Here is a 26,513-nt window from a genome sequence, read left to right on the forward strand (position 1 = left end):
TCTAGAAATAAAATGACTTGAAACAGTCTCAAATACACATAAACCACAATGGCTTTAAATGTAACTCTTGACTTTTTTTCTCATTTTCTTTCTCTTCTAAGAGAGGTCAGCAAGGAAAGTTCTGCAAGAGAGGCTTTACGGAAATTCAACCTAAGAAACCTGGGTGGATTTTTATGTATCTGCTGTAACAAACGTATTTCACTCCTAAATACTTGTTTTAAAGCTCCTGGAGCCTTTAAACTCCAGAGATGGATACATACATCTCCGAGCATGCACCTGTATTTCAGACTTAACGATGCACTTCTTATATGCTATACATCAATCCTTTTAAAAATTCATTTTCTAGAGGAGGTGATTATTCATTTTGTCATTCAATTTCCCATCATTAAAAATTTCATGCAGTAAAATCACTGCATACTAATGGGGTACTGTGTAAAGAGAGTATTTTTAGTGACTAAGTTGAAAGAAAAGATCATTGATGGCTCTTCCATCTGTGGATTTGAGGAGGAATCAGAGACAAATTTCTGAAGAATACCTTGGAAAGACTTGGAAGCTACTAGAATGCAGAGTAATGAAATGGAGGCCTTAGGGCTCCCTTTTCAGCTCAGATTCTGAAGCAGAGGTGCCCGCTTTTAAGTAACATTCTGTCTCAATGGTATTTCATTCACAGGATAAAGTTAATTCAATCTCCTTTCCCCCTACCATCATGACGTCACCACATTAGCAAGGACAATAGAAGCACAGGGTCCTGAGTTTGCACTGACTGGTCATTCATCTGAAAGGAAGGTCACAGGGTTGCCAATGCTAATTGGAAGAGCATTTAATGCCTGGTTTGCATGACTGAAAAAAAGAGGACCCACCTCTGTCCTGGCAAAGAAAAGACTTTTGATGGTGTGAGAAAATGTCTAACTTGGCTAAAGGAGGTCAAATTCCACTGAAGCCTTCCAAGTGGGTGCAGATAACTGTTAACATCAGAAATGGTCTTGCTGGGCAGTGCAGTGTTCTGTAGGGAGCTGTCTTCAGTAGGCAAGATTTCACCATGGCTTGCAAAAAATGCTTTTCACTGGGTTTTAAAGGTCCATATGCTTGTGTTTTTACTGGAAAATTCTCAGACCTTGATATGGCCTGTGATGACTTTTTTTTTTTTTCCTGAGCTGAATTCTACCAACAATCTTCTTAAGGAACTGCATTTTGAGATTTACACCTTATTCCTCTTTAATTTCCCAGCGTCCTCTCTGCCTAATGGGGCTGGCTGTCTACCTGGGGCTTTAGTAATGCCTATCCTCTTGCAACTCCTCCATCATACCACGCAACTGCACTCCTCCGGGCCTTTGCCATCACTTACTTCACCCAGAACTTGCTCCCTTCTTTCCTCCCTGCTTTTTCCTAGCCCATTTTATAACATTAGACAATTTAGGAGTTATCTTCTCTAGGAACCCTGTCTGGAACCTCTATAGTGGGCTAAGGTCCTCACCTCTGCATCTCATAAGCCCCTCTATAGTTACAATTATATTCAAATCGAGTTCACACAGTAGGTGTTCACTATCCACCTGTTAAATATTTCAGGTACGTACACCTTTGTTTATTTTGGATGGGACCAAGGAGCTAGTTTTTATGTGGTTTTTCAAATATTCATTTAAATCTGTGGAGTTAGAAACCCAAAAGGGCAAATTTCCTATGAAGGGGAAGGCATATTATAGTGACCAATTATTGGAGTCCTACCCTGTGCCAGGTACTTTTAACACTTTACATTAATTCTAATCTTTGCATAATTCTAATTTCCACAATATTCTTTCGAGATAGGTCTTATAGCCTGTATTTTACAAGTGAGACTAAAAATTAAATGACTCATCCAAGGTCATGCATCTGAGAGAGGGACCCAGCTAACTCATGCCCAGCTCTGTCCAATCCAGAACCCTTTTACCCCACGATAACAAGGGGCCAGTTGGAGAGACTAATCTCACTGAATCTCGGATACTGGGACTTTTGAGTGACTTTTCTTTTCCGGTAAATTACCCCTGGCAAAGAACGCGAAGAGGAAGTATAAACGGAAGACCCTTTGAGATTACCCTGTCAGCTGAACAGCTACATTTGCCCGTATCCAGATTTACATGGGTTTTGTGAGTGGGTGAAATGAAAAACGTGCGGCTTCCATGAGGCCAAAACACTAGGCTTAGGTTGTTTTCCATTCTTCATCGGCTTAAGGTGTTTTCCTCTACCCCTCAATAAGGGGCGGGAAAGTGGATGAGTGTGGCAGGGAAGGATAAGTGGAAGAGGAAGGTTCTCCAGCCAAGCGCAAACCCAGCGACTCTCCCGCCTGGCGCAGTTGCCAGGACAGCGCGGCCGGAGCAGCAACGGCACAAACCGCACCGTCCCGGCGGCGGCTGCGAGCTCGAGTGACGCATTGCAGGTACCAACCAGCCAATCAGAGGCCGGCTCAACGACCATAGGGTTACGCATCGCTGCCACGATGCTCTTCCGCGCCGCAAAGTAGCGCCCCTCAGGAGCCGCTCCACCGGCCTTTTAACGGCTCGCTGGGAAATGAAACCCACTTACGTCATCCGTTCGTCCACTTTCCTTGATTTCTTGCCTCATCGACCAAATAACTGTGAAGAAAGGGGTCCCGGGAAGAGTTTGAGGGGAGGGGGTTGGCCGGGACTCGTTTGCGATGTTCCGTTATCTGGATGCGGCGGAGGGATCTGTTGGAGGGAGGTGTTTATGAGGCGCTGGGGGCGGAGGAGGAGAATTAGTCCGAGTGGAGCGAGCGAGCTGAGTGGTTGTGTGGTCGCGTCTCGGAAACCGGCAGCGCTTGCAGCATGGTGAGTGCATCGCTGAGCTGCCGGCGCTGGGCCTATGGAGGGGAGAAACTGGAGCGAATTGACTAAAGAAAGGAAACTCGCCTCCCTTACACCTTCAAGGAGTGGTTTCTGCCAGAGGGATGGCGCGAAAGAGGCCAGGGATGCCCGCGACGGTTGTGTCGCAGGTGCTCCCCCACCCCCATTCTCCTCAGGGGGGCTTCCTCTAGTGAGTTGAGGGCCGGACGCACAGTTCCTGAGGTGGTGAAGCTCCTCGGAGGCTTGGCTGGAGGAGGATGGGTCCGGGATGAGCGACAGCCCAGTGCATGGGAAGGAGAGAAAGTGAAGGAAGGGAAAGAGGGAGCGCAGAGAGCCTTCTGTCGGGCGTCTAGAAAGGTCAAACTGGGGCCGGATTCAAATTCCCCAACGGACGGTTAGTGCCGGCGCCAGGAAGCGCCTTTGTCTGCTTGCGGCCGCCATGCGCCCAGGGGGCGGGAGGAGCGCGCGGGGCCCTGGGGCGAACGCCGGCGCCGCAGTTAGCCCGCGTCCTCCGCGTGCCGGGATCCAGGGGGCGCGCGGGCGGGCGGCGCGCTGTGTGGGCTGAGCCCGCGCGGCGCAGGGAGCGGCCGGTGGGGGCGGGGCGGGCGAGCGCCGCGTGGGACCCGAAGCCGCCGCCGCCCCGGTAGGCCCCGCTCGAGCTCCAGCTGCTGTGCTGGCACCTGCAGGACTGCGGAGATCCCCGCGGCGCTGCGGGGCCGTTGGCCGGGAGGGGAGGGGGAGGGGGGCCTCGACCGTTTCCCATCCGCCTCTGGGAACCCTAATCTTCCTGCTCCATCTGGGCCCTGGGGCGTCTTCCACCACGCAGGCCGGATGCTTTTTTAAAAAATTGCTTTTTAAAGTGTCGTTGAAAGAAATTAGCTTTACCCCTGAAGTCAGGGGCGCATCCTCGCAGTATACATCCTGTTATGGAAAGTGTTCGGCTCCAGCTGGGGTTCTACAAGGCGTTTCCTGTTCACCGCCTGAGGAAAGCAAGCTCCGGAGTGACTGCCTTCTGAAAGTCCGTCTTGTAAAAACAATTGGACGGATGCCTTTGAAAAGCCCCTGTCTCTATCCTTTTCTTGAAAACAGTGTGCAGTCCTAATGTTAAAGAACCACGACCACATAAAAACATTGCTCCCCTTCTGCTGCTTTGAAAACGACCCCTAAATTCCGTGTAGAAGTTGCCAGGTCGTCTTAACGTTCACTTCATTTGTATGATGTCTGTCTGTCGAATACTGTGATGGAAGAGTGTTTGCGGGGGGAGGAGCAGGGAATTTTTTTAAGCATTTTCCGGTCACCTCAGACTGGAGATCATGTTCTTTCCTGAAAAAAAAAAAAAAAAAAAAACCCTAATGAGGGCGGTCATCTGCGATACTTACTTTGTGGTTCCTTCTGCCAAGTGGTTACAGCGATGGGTGTGTCCAGGAGGCAAGGTGACATCTTAAACAGGAGTTGGGGATCCTTGCCAACTGAAACCTCCAGCCTGTATGGGTGTGGGGAGAGGAGTTCACCTTAAATAAAACTAGCGTTCATTGAAGTTTGATGGATTCGCTTTATCTTGATATTTTAAATATTCTGAATTTGAATGTGCTGGTTACATTTGCTTTCTCTAAGATGTAGTTATAGGCATATATAATAAACATTACAAGTTGTGGAGTAAGCTATTTTTTAAAATGAAGGTTAAAGTTTTCTTTAATCAGTTTTCATAATTAGTAATTCGAATAGATTTTTCTTGGTGGAGTTGGTATCCACACTTTTGTGGTCCGTTGCCCAGTGTTAAGCTTTTGTAGTTACTGTTTGCATCACTGGTGCTTTGGGGGTTTTCAGTTAAATTGGCAGCTCTTACTAGAAGAGACAAAGTCGAAAAAAACAATACAGATTGAGAGATACCATTAGTAAATTTGAAAATTGCCCTCAGATAACTTCATAATTGAGGACTGAGATTTTAAATTAGGACTTCAATTAAAAAAAAAGTAGCCGGGCATAGTGGCCTGTGCGTGTAGTCCTGGCTACTCAATGGGCCGAGGCAGGAGGATCATCTTGGGCCCGGGAGTTGGAGACTGTAGTGAGTTATGATCACACCAGTGCACTCCCTGGGCAACAGAGTGTGAGACCCTGTCTCTCAAAAAATAAAAAAATTAGGACCCCAAGTTAAAGTGTAAAAAATTTTATATGGAAGTTAAGTAAGATTGCTCATGTAACTCTTGAGTTTACATGTAGTCAACATATGCTCAGTGAAAACGGGATTGCTTCAAGAGGACTTTGAGGCCAGGGTGATTAGGTAAGTAAAAGATGTAAAAAGGTAGAAAATTTTTGTCACTTGACTCTAAATAATTATTCCGGTAAGTGCCAAGGCCTGTTTCTGTTAGGCTTAGAAGATCAAAGGAGTTGGCTCTTTTAAAATATAGAGAATTTTAGCTAGAATTTAGGCCTTTAGTAATAGCCCTAATTTTTATGAAGCCATTTTGTTCCAGTGATCTTTTGGTGAGAGATGCTATGTAAGTACTATTCTTCAAAATCAGCTGTCTTTTTACCCTAACGAAATAATTTAGATTGCTTTTGATATAGGTAAAACAAATATCCTGGCTTCCGTAATTGTAGAAAAAACTTCACATAGGAATCCTTTGTTGTATCAAAGTAGCACCTGATGGGAATGAACAGACAGGAATGGTTGAAGGATAGCAGTTCGTGTTCCATTTCAAGCCTATGGGCTCACACATTTATTCAGATAAGAACTTGAGTTTTGTTTTTCTTTTAACCACCTTTCAGTAGATAAACTCCTACAGTATTCATGCATACTTTTGAATGGCATGTAGGAAATGTTTAATAGGTACTTAATGTATTCACTTCAGGTCACTAATGTAATACAGGTTCGTGCTTCTTCGTGTTGACAGATCACCTGTGATTCTCCAAAATGAACATCCTTTCTAATACAGGAGGTCTAGGGAGAAACCTGAGTATATACTAATGCCTAGAACTTTCTCTGGAGTGGCAAGAGCAGTGGGAAGAATTATATCAATAGCTACAGAAATAAGGGAGAAAGAACAAGTCATCTCTCTAGTGAATTATTATTCACTTTACTGAGATAAACATACATGTTAATGAACTTGAGTTTTCCCCAAAGTAGAATTCTTCTGGTTCTAAGAAAATGGCACTCCATGGAAACAGAGGGAAGAACCAAATTTATTCGCCTTTGTGGCAGTTGGGAAAGTTAGTGCTAGGAAGTCTCCTTGATTTATGGTAGGCTTTATTCTGGATATTGCTGGTAAAAGTTTATTCTAAAACCTGAACTCTGGATAAGTAGTAAATACAAAAAGCTTGTCAACCTTCCAAGCAAAATTGAGAGCTTTCAGGTTATATGAGTAATTTAGTCTCTTGGGTGCTTAGTTCATTCCTTGAAGCTGATTTTTGTGATCTCTTCCAAGATTGCATTTGCTTGGAGGTAGATAAGATGGTATGAGGTCCCTAAATTTTGACTTTCCAAGCAAAATTGGACAGTGGTTCCTTTTGCTAACATCCTCGTTTCTTCCTAAGGCCGCTCATGTTTCATATACAGTAGCCTTCCCAAAATCCCATTCCCCCCGCCCCGCCCCCACCATGTAGAGAGAACAAACCTGTCTCCCTTCCTGTACAGAGTACGGGATCCTTCAACTCTCACACAGGTTACAGTGTCTGCCACACACTTAGCTCAACTTTAAGTTTTGAAGTGATGTCACCTGCTGCATTTGTCCCTGGGTTGCACCTTGTGGATTTAGTTTGCATAAATTTTCTCAGCTTAAACAAAGTTAACATTGAATAGATGGCTTAATAAATGCCATGCATGCCTACATTCTGTGTGGAAATTGAGCTAGTCAGGTTGATATTTAACATTGTAGGTTCTTTGTTTAGTTAATTTATATAAAATAATGGTTGCCATTTAACTCTTTAGGTTAGCTTTGTACATAGCATCTCACTTTGCACAACAACCCTGCAAGGTAAGTATTGTTATTCTTGTGTTACAAATGAAGTTGACTGAGAGGTTGAGTACCATGTCCAAGGTCACACAGCTATTAAATGCCAGAGCTGGGATACTAGCCTGTGACTCAGAACTTGATGCTCCCCCCCGCCCCACGCCATGAATGCCAGGTTGCCCTTCCTTTCAGAAATGATGGAAGTCCTGCAAAATGCAATAAACTGAAGTTACGTAGCTTCTATTATAACAAAGTAAATAATTCAGTAGATTTACTGGATTTTAAACCTTATTCCTTGGGTAAACAATCTGTGACTGACTTCACACCAAATATTTGTTGGTGGAGGATTTGGACTTTAGGGATAAAAGTGGATACATTTTTTTATTTTACAAACTCTGTATTTGAACTTAATTATTGGCTCTTCAGTTTTAAGTTACCAGCTTTTTTTTTTTTTTTTAATGAATTTGATTTACATCGTGGTCAAATAAAAATTGCTGAGCAGGGAAAATAAACTACTTTCTGGATTCCTTCTTGAATTTTCTCATGCTGTGCCCTAGAGAAAATGTGAAGCCATTCCACATTAAGGCGTTACTTTTCCTAGGGATGTGTTCATTTAAAAAGAATAAAGTCAGGCAGCGTTTATTTTTCTTTTCCTATAAATAAATGAATGGATTAATCATTGTATACTTCTATGTTCGTGGGATTTTAGATAGGAAGCTGTTTCTTGGCTGTGCTTCTCAATGCCCCATAAGGAGTTGCTTCATGGATGTATATACTGATAAGCGGTGAAAGAAAGTGTATGTTCAAAGAATACAACAAGGAGTATGGATATTTTGCAATCATCTTTATATATTATGGTGCTTTGAATTAAAAGCTGAAAGTTACTGGGTATGTCTGACACCTTAGTGCTTTATCTTGGTTCTACTAATTTTGCCTGCCCCACTCCCACTTAACCCTAGCCTCATGCGTTATCTGTAAGATAGGGGATAATAAGATTATAAGGTTGTTATTAAGATTGAATAAGGACAAAATTTATAATGGGTTTTAGCAAATGGCAGAAAATATTTTCTGAAGAAAACCAAGTGCTATTAAAAAACATCACAAGCCTTAGGCTTACTTTGGGATTTTAAAAACCAAGAGAAAATGGATGGCTGAACTTTTAAACATTTGGTAAGTATTAGTTTGGAGCTCTGGATTCTTTGCATTTTGTCTGCTGGGTGAGAAGGAATAAAAGCTTGTTGTGCCTTTTTTTTTTTTAGATCACTTTAATTTCAAAACGATGTGTTTAACCATTTGTGGGAGTAATTTTCATTTTGTGATCCTGAAGCATTTTGATTCAGTGGGAATTTCTGGTGATTTATATCTGGCATAGAAGTGAGCTTAAGTTTAGCTATTCTAACGTTGAAAAAGGAAGCAATGTTTCTATTGGATTCTAAATTATACTTTCAAAAATATTCTGAAGTATTTGTATATCTTAAACTTGGAGTTAAGACAGCTTAGCTTTGAAGATAAGAAAACCAGATGTGTGCCTTTTCTACCCAGATGTGTTTGTTGCTGGAACTAAATGAAACAGTAAATGAAACAGTTTAAAACCCTGGAAAGGTTTTAAACTTGTTTCTATAACTGCTAATCTACATACTCAAGTCACTAACCTATCTCTTCGATCTCTTTGTAGGCTGACCAACTGACCGAAGAGCAGATTGCAGGTGAGAAATACTCAGCTAGATTGTACCCATTAGATTGTTACTATTAATTGAATAGCCAACGTCAGAATAAGAGACTTGTGTGAAATAATTGACTTTGGTATATGTCATGTATACTGACATAAGGGTGTAATACAATACAGTAATTCAAACTGCTTTGGCAAGTGGGATTGTAAACTTGCCGGTGGAAGATGTGCAGGGCTAATTGTAATTAAAGACATGTATTTTAGTCTGCGTGGATACACTTTGGAGCCTGGTGGTATAGTGGTGGTCTTTGTTTTGTTTTCTGAAGACTACCTTAGTATTCAGGAGTTCTGGTCTAGCTAACACTCTAACTTCAAATCAGTCTCCACAAGAAAAGAGGGCTAAGAAGTAACTAAGGCAGCTTGAAATGGAGAATCAAAAAAGGAACATTGAATTTACCCTTGTTAAAATGAGCTAATATTTTAACCTAAGAATTGCATATATAATCAATCGGAATAATCATTTCTCAAGTGAAAAAATTTAAGAAGTTGGCATTCTATTTTATAAATGTCACTGTAGCAATATGGATTTTTCTTTTAAAAGCAGTGACAGCTGTTGAAATGAAGCTGCTTAAATATTGTCCCCTTTAGTTTGCTATGGAAGTATGCAAAATTATTACATAAAACCTGATGTCGTGTTCTCTTTATGCCATGCCATAGAACATTAATACTTTTGATTTATCCTTATACTTTGAGATGGCTGGTTAATGTCAATGTTGGGGAAACTTTTTTTCCCCCCTTGCTGGAGTTGTTTTTTTTTTTTTTTTTAAATTGTAATGTTGAAATGCTTTGCAAACTATTCCTTTGTTTTCATTAGAGACTTTTATTAGCATGAGCACCAAGCAGTTTATCTGCCACAGTTTTCATAGTAACCAGGAAGGGTTTGATAAGAGCTCAAAAGCACTTGAGAACTTTTTCTAATGCTGGAGAAAACTGTGAGAAGCCCAATTGGAACTATATAGCCCATTTAAAGCAAGCTCCCCACTTCCATAAGCATATAGAAATTTGGGGAATACCAGAATTACACTAGTCGCCTCAAATATTCATCACAAATACTATTTGATAGGACTGTAGGTAGAAAGCTATTAGTATTAAAGACAAATTTAAGCAGGTTTTATTTTTATTTATTGTGTAATTTGACTTAGTGTTTACTTTCTGAGGTTGGTAAATTACATGTATTGAATGTTAACAAAAAGCAAACAGTTTTGGGAATAATTTTTTTTGTTGAGTTACACTGTTTTAAAGGTATCACCGATTTGATCTCATGTCTCCTCAAGAAAAACAGACTGCGCCTGATGGCTGGTAATCTTACCACTTTGGGAGGCTGAGGCAGCAGGTTCACTTGAGCCCAGGAGTTTGAGACCAGCCTGGGCAACATAGTGAGACCCCATCTCTACAAAGTAAATGTATCATCAAAATGTTTTTCTGAAGTAGTTTTTTTATAAATATACTGTCTCCTTCCCAGACTATCTTAGGCTATCTAATACTTTCAGTCTTAAACTCTGACCTTCTCTAATACACCTGCCTTTCATTTCTCAATATTCCCAGTCTGGTAGTGGCACATACTGTACACAGTACAACATGTTCACTTTAGGGTAGAAAATGTATTAATCAGTGTGTCTATTGCATAGTTGATGGTCATTTCTGCTCTCCTAAACACACAACTGTTTAAAAAGAAAGTTTGTTGGCTGGGCGCAGTGGCTCACGCCTGTAATTCCAGCACTTTGGGAGGCCAAGGCGGATCACTTGAGGTCAGGAGTTCGTGACCAGCCTGGGCAACGTGGCGAAGCCCCGTCTCTCCTAAAAATACAAAAATTAGCCAGGCGTGGTGGTGTGCTCCTGGAATCCCAGCTACTCAGGAGCCTGAGGCAGGAGAATCACTTGAACCCGGGAGGCGGACGTTGCAGTGAGGTGAGATCGTGCCCCTGCACTCCGGCCTGGGCGACAAAGCGAGACTTCGTCTCAAAAAAAAAAAGTTTCTGTCTATTGAATATGAGAATGATAGCATTTTTATTTTTTATTTATTTATTTACTTTTTTGAGACGGAGTCTCGCTCTGTCGCCCAGGCTGGAGTGCAGTGGCGTGATCTCGGCTCACCGCAAGCTCTGCATCCTGGGTTCACGCCATTCTCCTGCCTCAGCCTCCCTAGTAGCTGCGACTGCAGGCGCCCGCCACCACGCCCGGCTAATTTTTTGTATTTTTAGTAGAGACGGTTTTTCACTGTGTTAGCCAGGATGGTCTCGATCTCCTGACCTCGTGATCCACCCGCCTCAGCCTCCCAAAGTGCTGGGATTACAGGCATGAGCCACCACGCCCAGCAGCATTTTTATTTTTTAATTTTTTTTTTGAGACAGTTTCACTCTTGTTGCCTAGGCTGGAGTGCAGTGGCGCAACCTCCGTCTAGTATGACTTCACTAACAAGTTCATTTTATTGATAACTCTGCCATGATGTCATTAGTTGTTGGTGTTTGACTTTTGGAAGACTGATAGGAAAAATGTACAGTAATTTTTCCTTAAGAAATCTGTACCTAAACTTTCATTAAATTTTCAAGGTCCAAATTTGTTTGACAAAAATATTAATGTTACTCAATGTATAGCAACAATTGCATGAAATGCCAAAAGAGTTCCAATACATGATCTTTAAGGGATTATTAAGTTCAGAATTTTGTGAAGAAATAGAAGTTAATAAACAGTTATTTGATTTGTAATTGTCTTGTGATAACCTATTTTAATAAAATTTTAAAAACATGTTATTTTAATAAAATTGTATGTCTAGGTAATAAACTAATTAGGGAAGGGCCCTGGGGTTGCTAATGAACAAATAAAACTTGAGTAATAGATTTTTCTGAAAATTTCAATTTGATCATAGCTAAAATGGATTTTGGTAGGTTCCTTATACCTATCAATTATGTAGAAGATAGCTATTCTGTGGCATTCGGGACCTGTTCTCTTTATTGTATATTTAGGTTTTGACTCTTGGATTTATATTTCAAGTCATTCCTGGGAGTTACTGTTTAGAATTATATGCTTCTGTACATAAAGATTATGCTAGTTTTGAAGTACAGGTAAACTGTAAAGGCAGGTGAATTGAAATTTTACTTTGGGGTTTATTATTTTGAGGTTTTACAGGTATTTTTTACTCTTGAGTATAAAATACAAGTAGAAATTTGGAATAAACCTTGACCTTTAAAAGAAATGTTATTTGTTCCTTTCTTGAATGAATAACAAATAGTATTAGCATAGATACGGTTTTCTTTTCTGCATTTTACTTATTCTAGCAAACATTTTAAGTGCTATTAGATTTTTAAATTTCTTGAAAGTTATACATAGATAATCTTACACTATGCATCTTCCAGTATTCAGCTTTTTGTTAAATTGTATAATAGAAAGGTGACTACTGCTAATTAAACATTGGGAATTTATGCACCTAATGGTGGTGTTAAAAGATACCCATAGTAGAGAATGTAATATAAACAAATACATACCTCACAGTCCTTTAATTTTCTTGTAACCTATATTAGGTGAAAGGTGCAATGTGTCTGAACGCTGATATATGTATTTCTAGATATTTCTACATTCTGTTTAAAAACAGTAAAATTGAAATGTCTTTATCAATTGTGCTATTTGTAGGTGGAGACTCCCTGATCTATTTTTGTCATTAGGTTGATCTAGGTTAGCGCTGTATACTATTTGCATAAAATCAGTTAGTGTGGAACGAACTTTCTGATAGGTATTAGATGAGTTCCTGTACAAACCAGTAATATTTAAATAAGAAAGAATGCAGTTAGGAGGCAATTGTAGTAGCCCCCCCAGCAAAGGATGATGGAGTCTTGAACCAAAATACTGATTGTAGAGATGGAGGAAAAATTAGGCAGTATTTAAATGGTAGAATTCGAGACTTGTTGGCAGATTTCAGATGGAAAGAGTTAAAAGTGGCTCTTGGGCGTTTGCTAGTATCTTTAGGGTTGCTTTGAGTATAGAATTCATCTTCATACGTTTTGCTTGTGATCAGCCAGGGGAGATATATCCTGTAGACAGCCAGAAATAAAGATATTTATTGAGCAAGATGAGTAGACTAAAGATACCTTCGTTGTGAGTATAGATGAAATGGCCCAGGAGTGCGAAAAAAAGGATAAAATTGGTCACATCTAGACATAAGAGACAGGAGTAAGAGTCTTTAGCAGTATGTGGTAGGAGGAAAATCAAAGTACTGTTATGAAGGCTAAGAGAAGTTTTGAGAGGTTTTCCATACAGTTTTGGATGCTGCAAGAAAATGAGATCATCTTTATCTTGACATTTATTAAGTATTTGTTTGTTGGACATAGTTGTACGTGTTTTACACGTACTAATTTTTTTATGAGGGATGACCAGGTGAACACCCCTTGTGGGCTGGTATACTGTGTTGCTGTACATACTGGGCACATTAATGCCATTTCACAGAAATGAGGACGCTGAGGCAGAAAAGGTTTAGTAACTTGTCCAGATTGCATTGCCAGAAGAAGGAACAGAGCTAGGAAATTCTAACGCAGTAGTCAAGTTACAAAGTCTCATTTTAGTTTTTATGCCGCATGGCTTCACACTGAAACATACTTGATGGATTGGGTGACTGACTAGTGGTCATTGGTAAACTCAGCATTTTCAGGTGATGAGTTGGAGCTGTATGTCATTTTAAAATAGTGGATAGATTGTTAGAAGAGAGGAAACTGGTATGAATAGTAGTGCCTTCCAAAATTTGGGGAGGGATAAGGGCAAACACTTAAAATATAACTAAGGTTTCAGTTTAGTTTTATGCTAAGCGATGTAAAGATATTTATGTGGTAATGGGCAAATGAGTGGAAGAATAGTTGAGTCCACAGAAGAGGTAGTATGGAATGAAACTGGAAGGTGTATGCGAATTGGAGTAGGGATAAACAGGCAGGGAATAAATTGGCCTTAGACTGAAAAGAAGGTACACCATTTCTTAAACATGTGTCACATATACATTTTCTTTTTTTTTTTTTGAGACGGAGTCTCGCTCTGTCGCCCAAGCTGGAGTGTAGTGGCCAGATCTCAGCTCACTGCAAGCTCCGCCTCCCGGGTTCACGCCATTCTCGTGCCTCAGCCTCCCGAGTAGCTGGGACTACAGGCGCCCGCCACCTCGCCCGGCTAGTTTTTTGTACTTTTTAGTAGAGACGGGGTTTCACTGTGTTAGCCAGGATGGTCTCGATCTCCTGACCTTGTGATCCGCCCGCCTCGGCCTCCCAAAGTGCTGGGATTACAGGCTTGAGCCACCGCGCCCGGCCCACATATACATTTTCAAACGTATGGCTATGTTGGGAAAGCTTAATGGCTCCATGAACTTGGAAACTTTTTGTATTCCTTTGCTGATAGGGTCTAATATCCTCTGGAAAACAACTTACTTGGAAAATACTAGCTGTATTATTTACTCATTGGTATAACTTTGCAGTATCAAAGTTAGTCTGTTTTAGTTTCTTCCCTTCTTTTTTTTTTTTGAGATGAGTCTCGCTCTGTTGCCCAACCTGGAGTGCAGTGGCGAGATCTCTGCTCACTGCAGCCTCTACCTCTTGGGTTCAAGCAATTCTGCTGCGGCCTCCCAAGTAGCTGGGACTACACGTGCAGCCGCCACACCCAGCTAATTGTGTGTGTGTTTGTTTTAGTAGAGATGGGGTTTCACCGTGTTGGCTCAGGCTGGTCTCAAACTCCTCCTGAGCACAGGCATTCCACCCACCTCGGCCTCCCACAAGTGCTAGGATTACAGATGTGAGCCCCTGCACCTGGCCTGTTAATCTGTAAATGGTGAATGAAGCCAGGTAGTCTGGAGTGTTGCACCAGCAGGTTACCATGTAATGTAGTGATGTGCTAGAAGGAACATATAGCTGGTCACAGTGGCTCATGCCCTGTAATCCCAGCACTTTGGAAGGCTGAGGTAGCTGGGCACAGTGGCTCATGCCCTGGAATCCCAGCACTTTGGAAGGCTGAGGCTTCGGGTGGATCACCTGAGGTCGGGAGTTTGAGACCAGCCTGACTAACATGGAGAAACCCAGTCTCTGCTAAAAATACAAAATAAGCTGGGCGTGGTGGTGCATGCCTGTAATCCCAGCTACTTGGGAGACTGAGGCAGGAGAATTGCTTGATCCTGGGAAGAAGAGGTTGCGGTGGGCCGAGATTGCACCATTGCAGTCCAGCTTGGGCAACAAGAGCGAAACTCCGTCTCAAAAAAAAAAAAAACAAAAAACAAGAAGGAACATACTATCACAACAAGATCTTAAGGAATAATCTGTTTCACTGTATAAGGTTGGGGTTTTAATATTCCAAAGAAAGCTCAAAATGATCTTTGTTCTCAGTGACATACATTTAGCTAATACTGGACATTGATATCTTGATCGCCCATTGTTATAGACTGTTTATATAGTCCCTTCTCCTGCCTTACTAGAAAGGGAAAGTAGCCTGTTTCAATTTAGTAGGTGATTGATTTAGACTTAGTGGCTGACTCTAACTAAACACAGTATACAGAAACAGTCTAATTACTCTGTAGAAATACATATTTGGGTACCAATAGTCTTATTTTTGTTTTGTTAGGTTAGGTCTGTAATTTTGAATTATGTTCCGCAGAGCAGCTTCAATGACAAATAGTAGAGGAGCCAGTCATTTGGGGATTTGGTTCTTTTCCTCTGTAAACCTAGGATAATTTTACTTAGATCAGCATAAAAGTACAGTTGTATGATTGGCCAAAGATATATTTGAAATATTATCATAAGGTATCATAAAGATTAGGTAATCTTTAGGAATCAAAGTCACATTTCAGATGCTACCTCCACTGGTATTTTTCCTTTAAAAGTTTTTTGGGTTTTTCTGAGACATGGGGTCTTACAGTTTGGCCAGGCTGAAGTGCAGTGGCTGGTCACTGGCATGATCCCACCACTGAGTAGGCTTTAAGAGTTAATACTTTTCATTTAGGTTACATTTTATTGCTAATCTGTGTATTTGGTTTGTGGTCTTTCTTTCAAACAGAATTCAAAGAAGCTTTTTCACTATTTGACAAAGATGGTGATGGAACTATAACAACAAAGGAATTGGGAACTGTAATGAGGTCTCTTGGGCAGAATCCCACAGAAGCAGAGTTACAGGACATGATTAATGAAGTAGATGCTGATGGTAAGTCTTTAATTTTTGGGGGTGGGAGGGGATGAAGAAATGATATTTATAATTCTGTTTGATGTTTCAACTAAACCATTTCAGGTAATGGCACAATTGACTTCCCTGAATTTCTGACAATGATGGCAAGAAAAATGAAAGACACAGACAGTGAAGAAGAAATTAGAGAAGCATTCCGTGTGTTTGATAAGGTAGGTCAAGGACTGGATACGTTAAATTTTGAGGATGAAATGAAGATACCAGGACTCATTATGAAGACTTTTTTTTTTTTTTGATGATTTACCAACATATTTTAATTATCAAGCAAAAGCTTTTTAAGAATTCTGTATGGATTTTCTAATATATGTGTTGCATTAATCTTGTCAAAGGAGGTGTCACTTAGGAAATAGTGATTTCAATATAGGACATTTTGCTTGGCTCTTAATGACATTTGTAGGTCAACTATGTGTGTAGATTGGTATGCATTTCTAAAGTACATTTTTCCCCCAAGGCAAAATTTAGTAGTAAACTTAATAAATTTCCATTCCAACTCTCAAGTCTGTAATTTTACTCAGAAACTATACTAAATTTTTTGCTAGGATGGCAATGGCTATATTAGTGCTGCAGAACTTCGCCATGTGATGACAAACCTTGGAGAGAAGTTAACAGATGAAGAAGTTGATGAAATGATCAGGGAAGCAGATATTGATGGTGATGGTCAAGTAAACTATGAAGGTAAATCTTTCAATCTCACCACCTCGTTCTTTACTTTGATTTTTAAGATAAGAGGTGCTTGTTAGGTAACTATCAAAGTTAGTGACCCTTCCCCCCAAATTAGGATGCTGAAACAGCTACTTATATTTAACCTTTTTAAAATTCAGAGTGTTGTCTTCAGACTAGGCAACATTGCTCTGACCTGAGAACTTAATTTACAAATATTTACTATCAGGTTCTACCCCTACACCTGGAATCAGCATTTTAACCAGATTCTTGGTTGATTCATATGTAAAGTTTGAGAAGCACTGTACAGTGTTTGTGTTGGATTGTGGAACAATATGGAAAGCAAACTTATTCTGAGTTTCCTATTAATGTGACTTTCTTTCCCCGCACTGTATTTTCTTTTTTCTTTTTTTTTTTTTTTTTGAGACGGAGTCTCGCTCTGTCACCCAGGCTGGAGTGCAGTGGCCGGATCTCAGCTCACTGCAAGCTCTGCCTCCCGGGTTCACGCCATTCTCCTGCCTCAGCCTCCCGAGTAGCTGGGACTACAGGCACCGCCACCTCGCCCGGCTAGTTTTTTATATTTTTTTTTTAATAGAGACGGGGTCTCACCGTGTTAGCCAGGATGGTCTCGATCTCCTGACCTTGTGATCCGCCCGTCTCAGCCTCCCAAAGTGCTGGGATTACAGGCTTGAGCCACCGCGCCTGGCAAACTGAAGTTTACATGTACTTCAGAAGTATCGGATGTATTAACTTTGAGATGGCCATATCATGAAGCAAGGCAAATAGAAATTGAAGGATTTTCAGTAAAACTTTGTATTTTTTTCATGATGTAACTGCTTAGAAAAGAGCATAAAACTTAATGTTATAAAAATTAAATCTAGCTCATAGCACTGAAATTTACATTATTGTCTTGTATTCCAGCAGACTTAAAATTCAAGTCTAAACTAAGAGCCAAGAATGCTCTTTTTATATTAGCTTATCTAAAGCATTAATTTGGCTCTTACTAATAATCCTGAATTGTTACGGTTAATGAAGTTCCAGCCTGGGGAATAAACTCGCTTCCCTCTGTACTTAATGGTAATTCTGAGGAAAGAGAGGAATGGAAAGAGTACTCAGTGGTTGAGTAAATGTGACTTTTTTTTTTTTTTTTGTCTTTTGCTATTGACTCAATTTTTTTGTGTACTTCTTCTTTCTTCTTTTTCAGAGTTTGTACAAATGATGACAGCAAAGTGAAGACCTTGTACAGAATGTGTTAAATTTCTTGTACAAAATTGTTTATTTGCCTTTTCTTTGTTTGTAACTTATCTGTAAAAGATTTCTCCCTACTGTCAAAAAAATATGCATGTATAGTAATTAGGACTTCATTCCTCCATGTTTTCTTCCCTTATCTTACTGTCATTGTCCTGAAACCTTATTTTAGAAAATTGATCAAGTAACATGTTGCATGTGGCTTACTCTGGATATATCTAAGCCCTTCTGCACATCTAAAGTTAGATGGAGTTGGTCAAATGAGGGAACATCTGGGTTATGCCTTTTTTAAAGTAGTTTTCTTTAGGAACTGTCAGCATGTTGTTGTTGAAGTGTGGAGTTGTAACTCTGCGTGGACTATGGACAGTCAACAATATGTACTTAAAAGTTGCACTATTGCAAAACGGGTGTATTATCCAGGTACTCGTACACTATTTTTTTGTACTGCTGGTCCTGTACCAGAAACATTTTCTTTTATTGTTACTTGCTTTTTAAACTTTGTTTAGCCACTTAAAATCTGCTTATGGCACAATTTGCCTCAAAATCCATTCCAAGTTGTATATTTGTTTTCCAATAAAAAAATTACAATTTACCCAATGGTTGCTCTACATCTGAGTCATTTAACTGTTAAAGTCTAATAATTTTGAAAATAAAATACGGCATTGGTTTCTCCTTGGTATAATCTAGATAATTTTTTCTTGTGTGGGGAAGTGTATGGAGATGGGTGGCAGAAATAGTGAAGGTGGGAAAGGAAGGAGAAAAAGGATTGGAAAAGTGAGAAAAGAGGGAGGGTAGCACAGAAAATAAGAGGAACAAAATAAGGGGTGTAACTAAGGAGAGATGGAGGAGGAAGACCGAAAAGATGGGGATCTGTGGGGCTGGCTTAGTGTGGTCACTTTTTAGGGGCCGCCATCATGCATGCCCATTCCTCCACCACCATGCCTGTCATATTGTGCTACTGTGTTAGGCCCACAACACCTGTGGGTCCCCTCTGTGCCCACAGAACAAGATGGTGGCAGTCACAGGAAAAGAGGGGCAAGTTTTTTGTTTTGTTTCTTTATCCAGATTGTGTTTGACAACTTCAAAAGGCTCAAATGAAAGACAAAAACTTAAGTGTACCTAGCATGGGAATTGGTATAAAGAAGGTATTTACTGTTTCTTACCTTTATATTTTTCAACTTTGGCATTTGTCCACATTGACTTAAGCTGTGCAATGATGTTTTAAATGTTTGCATGTTTAAAAAAAACACCAAATCTAGTTGGGGTAAACATCCTTATAGTTTTTACTTCTATTAGCTAATATTTTATTCATTATGCTTTTTAATTCTGTAAGATGAGAATTTTCAGCTTGCCCATCTGCAACATTTTACAAAAAAGATGTCTTTAGGAGTAAATTGGCAATGACTACACCTGTTTTAGTTTTTGCTGGCCTCTATCATTGCTTTCTCTATAATCTGAGCTACTCCAAACATGGTTATCAGGGTTTTTATTTTTTAAAACTACCTTTTAAATGCTTAATGAAAGATTGCATAGCAAACCAGAGCCAAGATTAAAACATTGAGTGTAATTGTTACCTGGTTATTATAGCCACAAGGTCTTTAATTTCCCAGGGGTAATTCATTATTTGGCAGGTTACTGCCCCATTGACTATTTTAATACTACTATTAGTGTTTTAGAGCAAGGGAAGTTACAGGCACTGAGTCCTAATGGTATCACATGAAACTCAGGTAATCAGTTAAATAGGAAGATTTTAGATGTGTACTCTACTCCCCTTAATTGGATGTAGTAAGTTTTGTCGAAAGGAAATCCAAACAAGGTTTGTTTTTTTGTAGAGACGGGGACTCATGTTGCCCAGGTTGGTCTTGAACTCCTAGGCTCAAGTGATCCTCCCACCTCATCCAAAGTGCTGGGATTATGAGTGGGGCTTTTTAAAAAGTTAAGTGAAATAATGAAAGGCAATTAGCATTGTCCTTGGCATTTGCGTTAAGTGTTCCATTAATTATGCTATTAAACCAGTTAATGACCCTGAAAGATGAGGGACTTGGGCAGTCAATTGGTGTTTTTCTAGTATCAACAATGAGGTTTATGTAAATTGATATCAAGGTATATGTAACAAGGACAACAAAGGTAGGCAAAACATTTTTTGCGCTCTTGTATGTCATAATTGGTCACTTCTATTGTTGAAATATTTGCAAAAGTCATGAAGTCTTGGCATCTTGATTTTACAGGAAACAAGTGTAGAATGATTGTATAATTTAGTTGTGGTCATAATGAGCTGGGTTCAAATCTCAGTTCCAGTGCTTCCTACCCACAACATAATCCTATTGTAATCCAGGACTGTGATATCACCTTCAAGTTTTTGTTTTTTGTTTTTTGTTTTTTTTTGAGATGGACTCCTGCACTGTTGTCTGGGCTGGAGTGCAGTGGCACAATCTCAGCTCACTGCAGCTTCCTCCTCCTGGGTTCAAGCAATTCTGCATCAGCTTCCCAAGTAGCTGGGATTACAGGCGCCCGCCAGTACACCCGGTTAATTTTTTGTATTATTATTATTTTTTGAGGTGGAGTCTCGCTCTGTTGCCCGGACTGGAGTGCAGTGGCCGGATCTCAGCTCACTGCAAGCTCTGCCTCCCGGGTTTACGCCATTCTCCTGCCTCAGCCTCCCGAGTAGCTGGGACTACAGGCGCCCGCCACCTAGCCCGGCTAGTTTTTGTATTTTTACTAGAGACGGGGTTTCACTGTGTTAGCCAGGATGGTCTCGATCTCCTGACCTCGTGATCCACCCGTTTCGGCCTCCCAAAGTGCTGGGATTACAGGCTTGAGCCACCGCGCCCGGCAATTTTTTGTATTTTTAGAAGAGACGGGGTTTTACTATGTTGGCCAGGCTGGTCTTGAACTCCTGACCTTGTGATCCGCCCACCTTGGCCTCCCAAAGTGCTGGGATTACAGGTGTGAGCCACTGCGCCCAGCCCCACCTTCAAGTTTAACCATACTATTAGTGTTACATTAATAGGATTGTGCTAATTGTACCAACCATAATACTGTTTGGCATGTTTGCTCTTAGATGATTCTCTCAATAAACCATTACTATTGCAGTTAAATATCACCCTTGGTGTAATGTATTTTCCTAAAATTTTTAGAAGACGGCAACCATTTTAAAGATCTGATACATAACAGGCACTGTTGAGCTCTTCTTACAGGTTTGTATTCTCAAGAGAAATGTCTCTCCCCCTTTCTGAAACAGGATAATCTGGAAATAAATCTTAGTGATACTATATAAGACAATGTTTTCTTAAAGGAACATTTTGTTTATCCTACATGCTTAATCTGCTTTTTGGATAGTCCTTGAAGTCATTGACCCATGCTGTTTCTATTTTTGAAACTTAAACTATTTTCTCATCTAGATGTTCCCATCTGTAATGTCACACCTTGTATGGGTTTCTGGACTTCTCTGTACCTTTCATATTCTTTTAGTCTCGAGAGTACCAGTCCCTAGTCTGCTGAGCCAGTTTTACAGGCTCAGCCAAAATAAGAAAATGAAATGAGGCACAGGGAATGGACTTGATTAATCTCTTAACATTTGTGAGAACTTTGGTATTGCCTCTTCGCTTTCTAATTTCAGTTGTTCATTTTAAACCTAGTGCCTGTTTTTTTTTTAAGGCTATCTTAAATGAATTTAGAATCCCAGTATTTTAAAAAACTAAAAGTCCTCTAGTCGCTTGCTCCTCAAAAAGTCACCCACAGAATCACCCAGGAGCTTGTTGGTAAAGCAGAATCTTAGGTCCTGCCTCAGAATTGGAATCAATCTGCTCTTTTTAAACAAGATCATCAGATATTTTGTATGCATATCAATTTTTGAAAAGCATTGCTGTAATCTAGTCTTTGGTTTACTTAGAGGGGAAAACCAGTCAGTGGTTTATTCCACAAATATTTTAGTCCTTGTGTTCAAAGGGGTCAATTCAAAAACAATCCCGTGTTTTGGGTGTTTAAAATTAGAGGAGAAATGATTTGTCATGAAAGGAATCTTCCAACAATGATAGTCACGGGGTCCTTTGGGACTTGGTGGGTTAGGCTTAGAGGTCTACTCAGAGGAGTTGACTCTTGAGATTTTCCAGGTGGTCAAAGAAAGGAATAGCATTTCATGCAGAAGAGCTAGCATATGTGGAGCCAAACAGAAATGTGAAGATGGCATGTTTGGGGTTTTTGCAAGCATGATACAGCAGAGCATGCCATCCTAATAAGGGAGAGAAGTGGCCGGGCGTGGTGGCTGACATCTGTAATCCCAACAATTTGGGGGGCCGAGGTGGGTGGATCACGAGGTCAGGAGTTCAAGACCAGCCTGACCAATGGTGAAACCCCGTCTCTACTAAAAATACAAAAATTTGCTGGGCGTGGTGGCGGGCGCCTGTAGTCCCAGCTACTCTGGAAGCCGAGGTCGCAGTGAGCTGAGATCGTGCCACTGCACTCCAGCCTGGGCAACAGAGTGAGACTTCGTTTCAAAAAGAAAAGAGAAAAGTGAGAGATTGGATTGTAAATGTTGCTTTTGTCCTAAAGGTAATGACAACTCACATTTACTGACTGCATTGTGCCAGACATGGCTGTGAACATTTCAAGTTAATCTTCTTTATAACCTATGTGGATAGGTACCAATTTTATTAACCCCTTCTCTATAGACAAGGAAACAAGCACAGGATAAGTCAGCATATGCAACCAGCGTCCAAGTCCTGGTAGTCAAGGGAGGAGAGTGATTCAAGAATGAGGGAATAATCAATGCAGCAATGAAAATTGAAGGCCAAATTTCGTAAGAGCTGAAAATCCCCATTGGATTTGGCACTTGGATCACTGGTGAGTTTAAGTGCAATTTTAATTAAAAGTTGTGTGCAGGCCAGATTAAGATGTTTTTAGGAAAGTATGGGAAGTGAGAAAAGAGTCCATATTACTCTTGAAAGTTTGTAAAGGGAAGCAGAAACTTCGTGGTATAGGGCAGTGGAGCTCTAGAGTCAGGTTTGGATTTTAATTCTGGCTCTGCCATTTGTGTGTGATGCTGAGTGAACTGTGCTAAACGTCCAAGGAAACCTGTGTTTCCTTATCCAGAAAATGGGACTAATACCTACTTTGTAGGGTTGGTGTGAAGATTAAATAACGTGTGTGAAGTCCCTGGAATACAGTAGGTACTATATAAAATGAAATTAAGGTTGCGGAGGGTGTGTTTTTAAAGGTGAGAATGTTCCTAGGTTAAGAAGGTACAGCTTAGAGAGGCTGACAATAAAAAGGGTCTATACTGAGAAGAATGGGGTGGCCTGTGGTTTCACAGCTAGTGAAACCCGCTGTGTCTTGTGCTCACTCCACTCTGCAAGTCAGAGACAAGAGAAGTCAGCCCCAGAGTTTCTATTTGGAGGAGCTTAGAAACAACCTTAGAAAGTGGGTGCTAAGGCAGATTTCTGTAAGTATGCCTACCAAGCACACTGCCTCCCTGTCTGGGGTGTGGGATTGGGGGTGGATTGGAAGGGAACTGATGGAGATTGTGGGTGCGCTCAAGCCCTTAACAAGCCTCCCTTTTCGCAGATCCTTACCCGAGGGCTCTCTGGCAACTCCAGAGCCCTCTAGATTTTCTTCTCACATGCGTTCGTAACCGTCTGTTTTCGAGGGTTTTCCTCTGCGCAGGTCTTCGCGCGGGACCTCAAAGTGCGTGCCCGCTTCCCTTCCCCCAGCACTAAACACAAACCTGGCGGTTCCGGCGCGCGCGCGCGGAGCCCACGGGCCACACCCGCCTCCTAAACCGGACACCAGGCGCAGCCTAGGGAGAGAGGAGGCCACCATGGACCAGCCAACCGTCACCACTGCCTCCACCACACTAAGGGAGGGCCTGGTGCGCGGAGAATCGTTCATCGCAGCCTTGGTAAGATCGTCTGCCCCTTGCCGGCCTGGCTCCTGCTCCCCTCAGCAGGCCCGCTGCCCTTTTCCCACAGCTCTCTAATCCCAGGCCTTCGTGCCCTTCTGGTTCCCTCTTCCTACCCTTCTCTCCCTGCCCTCACGTACGTCTCCATCTGCGGACCTTACTTCCTGGTCTTTATTGGACATTTCCTTTGTTTTATTTCTTTTCCCCTTGCTTCTTCCTTTTTTCTTCTCCTTCGCCCTTTGTTTTCTGTATTTTTCCCTTCTTCCCACTACTAATTAAACTGGACAACTGGTTTAGTACGGTGATTGGATTTCTTTCCCTCTCCGCTCCATCTGCCGGAAGACTGGGTTTTTCCTTCTGTGGTCACGTTTTGCTCCGCCTCCTACTTTAGTATGTATAAAAATATTTGAAGCTACCTTTGCTACGTTTTTCTTTTGGAGTCTCGATCTGTCACCCAGGCAGGAGTGCAGCTGTGTGATCTCGGCTGACTGCAACCTCCACCTCCCGGGTTCAAGGGATTCTTCTGTCTCAGCCTCCCTCGTAGCTGGGGCTTACAGGCGTGCACCGCCATGCCTGGCCTTTGTTACGTTTTTAAATAAATGTGGTTGAGGGTTGTTTAACCTAATCTTTTATCTTTCCCCTTAGAGTGAATTTAAAATGGTAGATAGGTGGAATTTAGATCACCTGTCTTGGGCAAAACAAAACAGCAGCTGCCAATTGTCTTCCATTAGATTGATCATGTTTACTTCCCTCTCCTTCCCATCTCATTTTCCTTATTCTGGGGTAGGGGTGGGAGACCTGTCTTGATCTGCATGAGAAAGTTTAATTTCTGTGACTATAAAAGTGCCACAGAGAAGATTCAACATAAATCTCACGAAGAAGTATCAAGGAAGAAGCTCAGCTTTAGCAGTGTGCATGAGACAATGGTTTTTAGAGAAATTCACATATATCATAATAAAATAAAACCCAGTGGTACTCATAAGTACAGTAGATTTAAGTTACTAGACAGGAAGAATGAATTATATCAGTTTTACTGATTAGATTATTACTTTTATTTATTTATTTTTTATTTTTATTTTTTTTTTGAGGCGGAGTCTCGCTCTGTCACCCGGACTGGAGTGCAGTGGCCGGATCTCAGCTCACTGCAAGCTCCGCCTCCCGGGTTTACGCCATTCTCCTGCCTCAGCCTCCCGAGGAGCTGGGACTACAGGCGCCCGCCACCTCGCCCGGCTAGTTTTTGTATTTTTTTTAGTAGAGACGGGGTTTCACCGTGTTAGCCAGGATGGTCTCGATCTCCTGACCTCGTGATCCGCCCGTCTCGGCCTCCCAAAGTGCTGGGATTACAGGCTTGAGCCACCGCGCCCGGCCCAGATTATTACTTTTAATGCAGTCTTGCTTGACGACCTATATTTTATAGTAATAAAGGCATTATAAATGAAAGGGGAACTCAACATTTTAATGATTTTACCTAGGACAAACAACACAAAAGGAATATACTAAACGGTTGTGTTCTGTGGACAGTGGGCTGAAATAAATATGAAATAATAATGGATGAATGGGTATAGAGTACTAAATATGAAGACAACAGCTTCCTTGGAAACTGAGGAATACCAAAATAATCTGCTTCTTAACTTGGCAGATGAGATGTTAAAAATTAAAGCTATATTTATTGAGCACTGATTGTAGATGCAAGTCTTTATATGTACAATGCCTTACTCTTTTTTTTTTCCCCCTGAGGTGGCTTCTCGCTTTGTTGCCCAGGCTGGAGTTGCAGTGACGCGATCTCAGCCCACTGCAACCTCCGCCTCCCAAGTTCAAGTGATTCTCGTGCCTCAGCCTCCTGAGTAGGGATTACAGCCTTCTGAGTAGGGATTACAGGCATGTGCCACCACGCCCAGCTAATTTTTTTGTATTTTTAGTACAGACAGGGTTTCACCATGTTGGCCAGGCTGGTCTTAAACTCCTGGCCTCAAGTGATCCACCCAAGTTGGCCTCCCAAAGTGCTGGGATTACAGGTGTGAGCCACCACGTTTGGCATACAATGCTTTATTCTTATGGCAACTCTGGTAGTGCCTTATTTTTATACTACTGTGAGGAAGCATGAGGGTTGAGTAACTCACCCAGTGCACCTAGCTGGTAAGTGGCAGAGCTGAGTTCCAGCCTAAGTCTGTCTGGCTTCAAGCCCAACTCTTTTCTTCCTAAGAACACCAACATTTCATCACATTTAATATATGTACAACATCTCTGTGAGATGGGGATGTTTATTACTCTAATTTTATCAAAGGGAATTTAGTTATTTGAAAGGACTTAAGATCATACAATGGGCCGGGCGCGGTGGCTCAAGCCTGTAATCCCAGCACTTTGGGAGGCCGAGACGGGCGGATCACGAGGTCAGGAGATCAAGACCATCCTGGCTAACACGGTGAAACCCCGTCTCTACTAAAAAAATACAAAAATCTAGCCGGGTGAGGTGGCGGGCGCCTGTAGTCCCAGCTACTCAGGAGGCTGAGGCAGGAGAATGGCGGGAACCCGGGAGGCGGAGCTTGCAGTGAGCTGAGATCCGGCCACTGCACTCCAGCCCCGGCGATAGAGCGAGAGACTCCGTCTCAAAAAAAAAAAAAAGATCATAAAATAACAATTTAAGGAAATATGGGCAAATTTATTATTATTGTAGCTTTTATTTTAATGAAGGCTTGTCAGTTTGGTATGGGTGTGAATTTCTTCAAACAAATGCTTTATAAATTATATTTAATTTCAAGGGATCACCTCTCAAATGAATAAGCATACTTTGTGTTTATTAATAGAAACCAGCCCGAAAGACTTCCTCTTTTGAAAGAGAAGGATGGTGGAGAATAGCATTAACAGTATGTACATTGTTCAGTCTTTCCTATTCACATTATTCCTATTCCATTAATATTTTAATCAGTTATACCTTTTAAGACTAACACTTAATTGTAAGAAAACAGTAATTGTTCAGATCTGCATGGACCTCATTTCATACTTAA

At 41.3% G+C, this 26,513-nt stretch overlaps 2 protein-coding genes across 2 annotated transcripts in view; both read left to right on the plus strand.

Moving 5' to 3' along the window:
* The first annotated feature begins 2,678 nt into the window (after positions 1-2,678).
* Positions 2,679-18,282, plus strand: CALM2 (calmodulin 2). Its single transcript, XM_033175791.1, has 6 exons — positions 2,679-2,819; positions 8,460-8,490; positions 15,522-15,665; positions 15,750-15,856; positions 16,244-16,379; positions 17,569-18,282. Exons 1-6 carry the CDS (start codon positions 2,817-2,819, stop codon positions 17,595-17,597), a joined length of 450 nt encoding a protein of 149 aa, XP_033031682.1. The 5' UTR covers positions 2,679-2,816; the 3' UTR covers positions 17,598-18,282.
* A 3,831-nt stretch (positions 18,283-22,113) lies between these two features.
* Positions 22,114-26,513, plus strand: part of STPG4 (sperm-tail PG-rich repeat containing 4) — a 62,803-nt gene continuing 58,403 nt past the window's right edge. The window contains exons 1-3 of the mRNA XM_033175793.1: positions 22,114-22,454; positions 23,321-23,508; positions 26,313-26,372. Coding sequence (XP_033031684.1) covers positions 23,428-23,508; positions 26,313-26,372 — 141 coding nt within the window. The 5' untranslated portion in view covers positions 22,114-22,454; positions 23,321-23,427. The remainder of the gene's footprint in view (positions 22,455-23,320; positions 23,509-26,312; positions 26,373-26,513) is intronic.

This window comes from Trachypithecus francoisi, unplaced genomic scaffold, assembly GCF_009764315.1.
Source record: "Trachypithecus francoisi isolate TF-2019V2 unplaced genomic scaffold, Tfra_2.0 Lachesis_group17, whole genome shotgun sequence".
NCBI lineage: Eukaryota > Metazoa > Chordata > Mammalia > Primates > Cercopithecidae > Trachypithecus > Trachypithecus francoisi.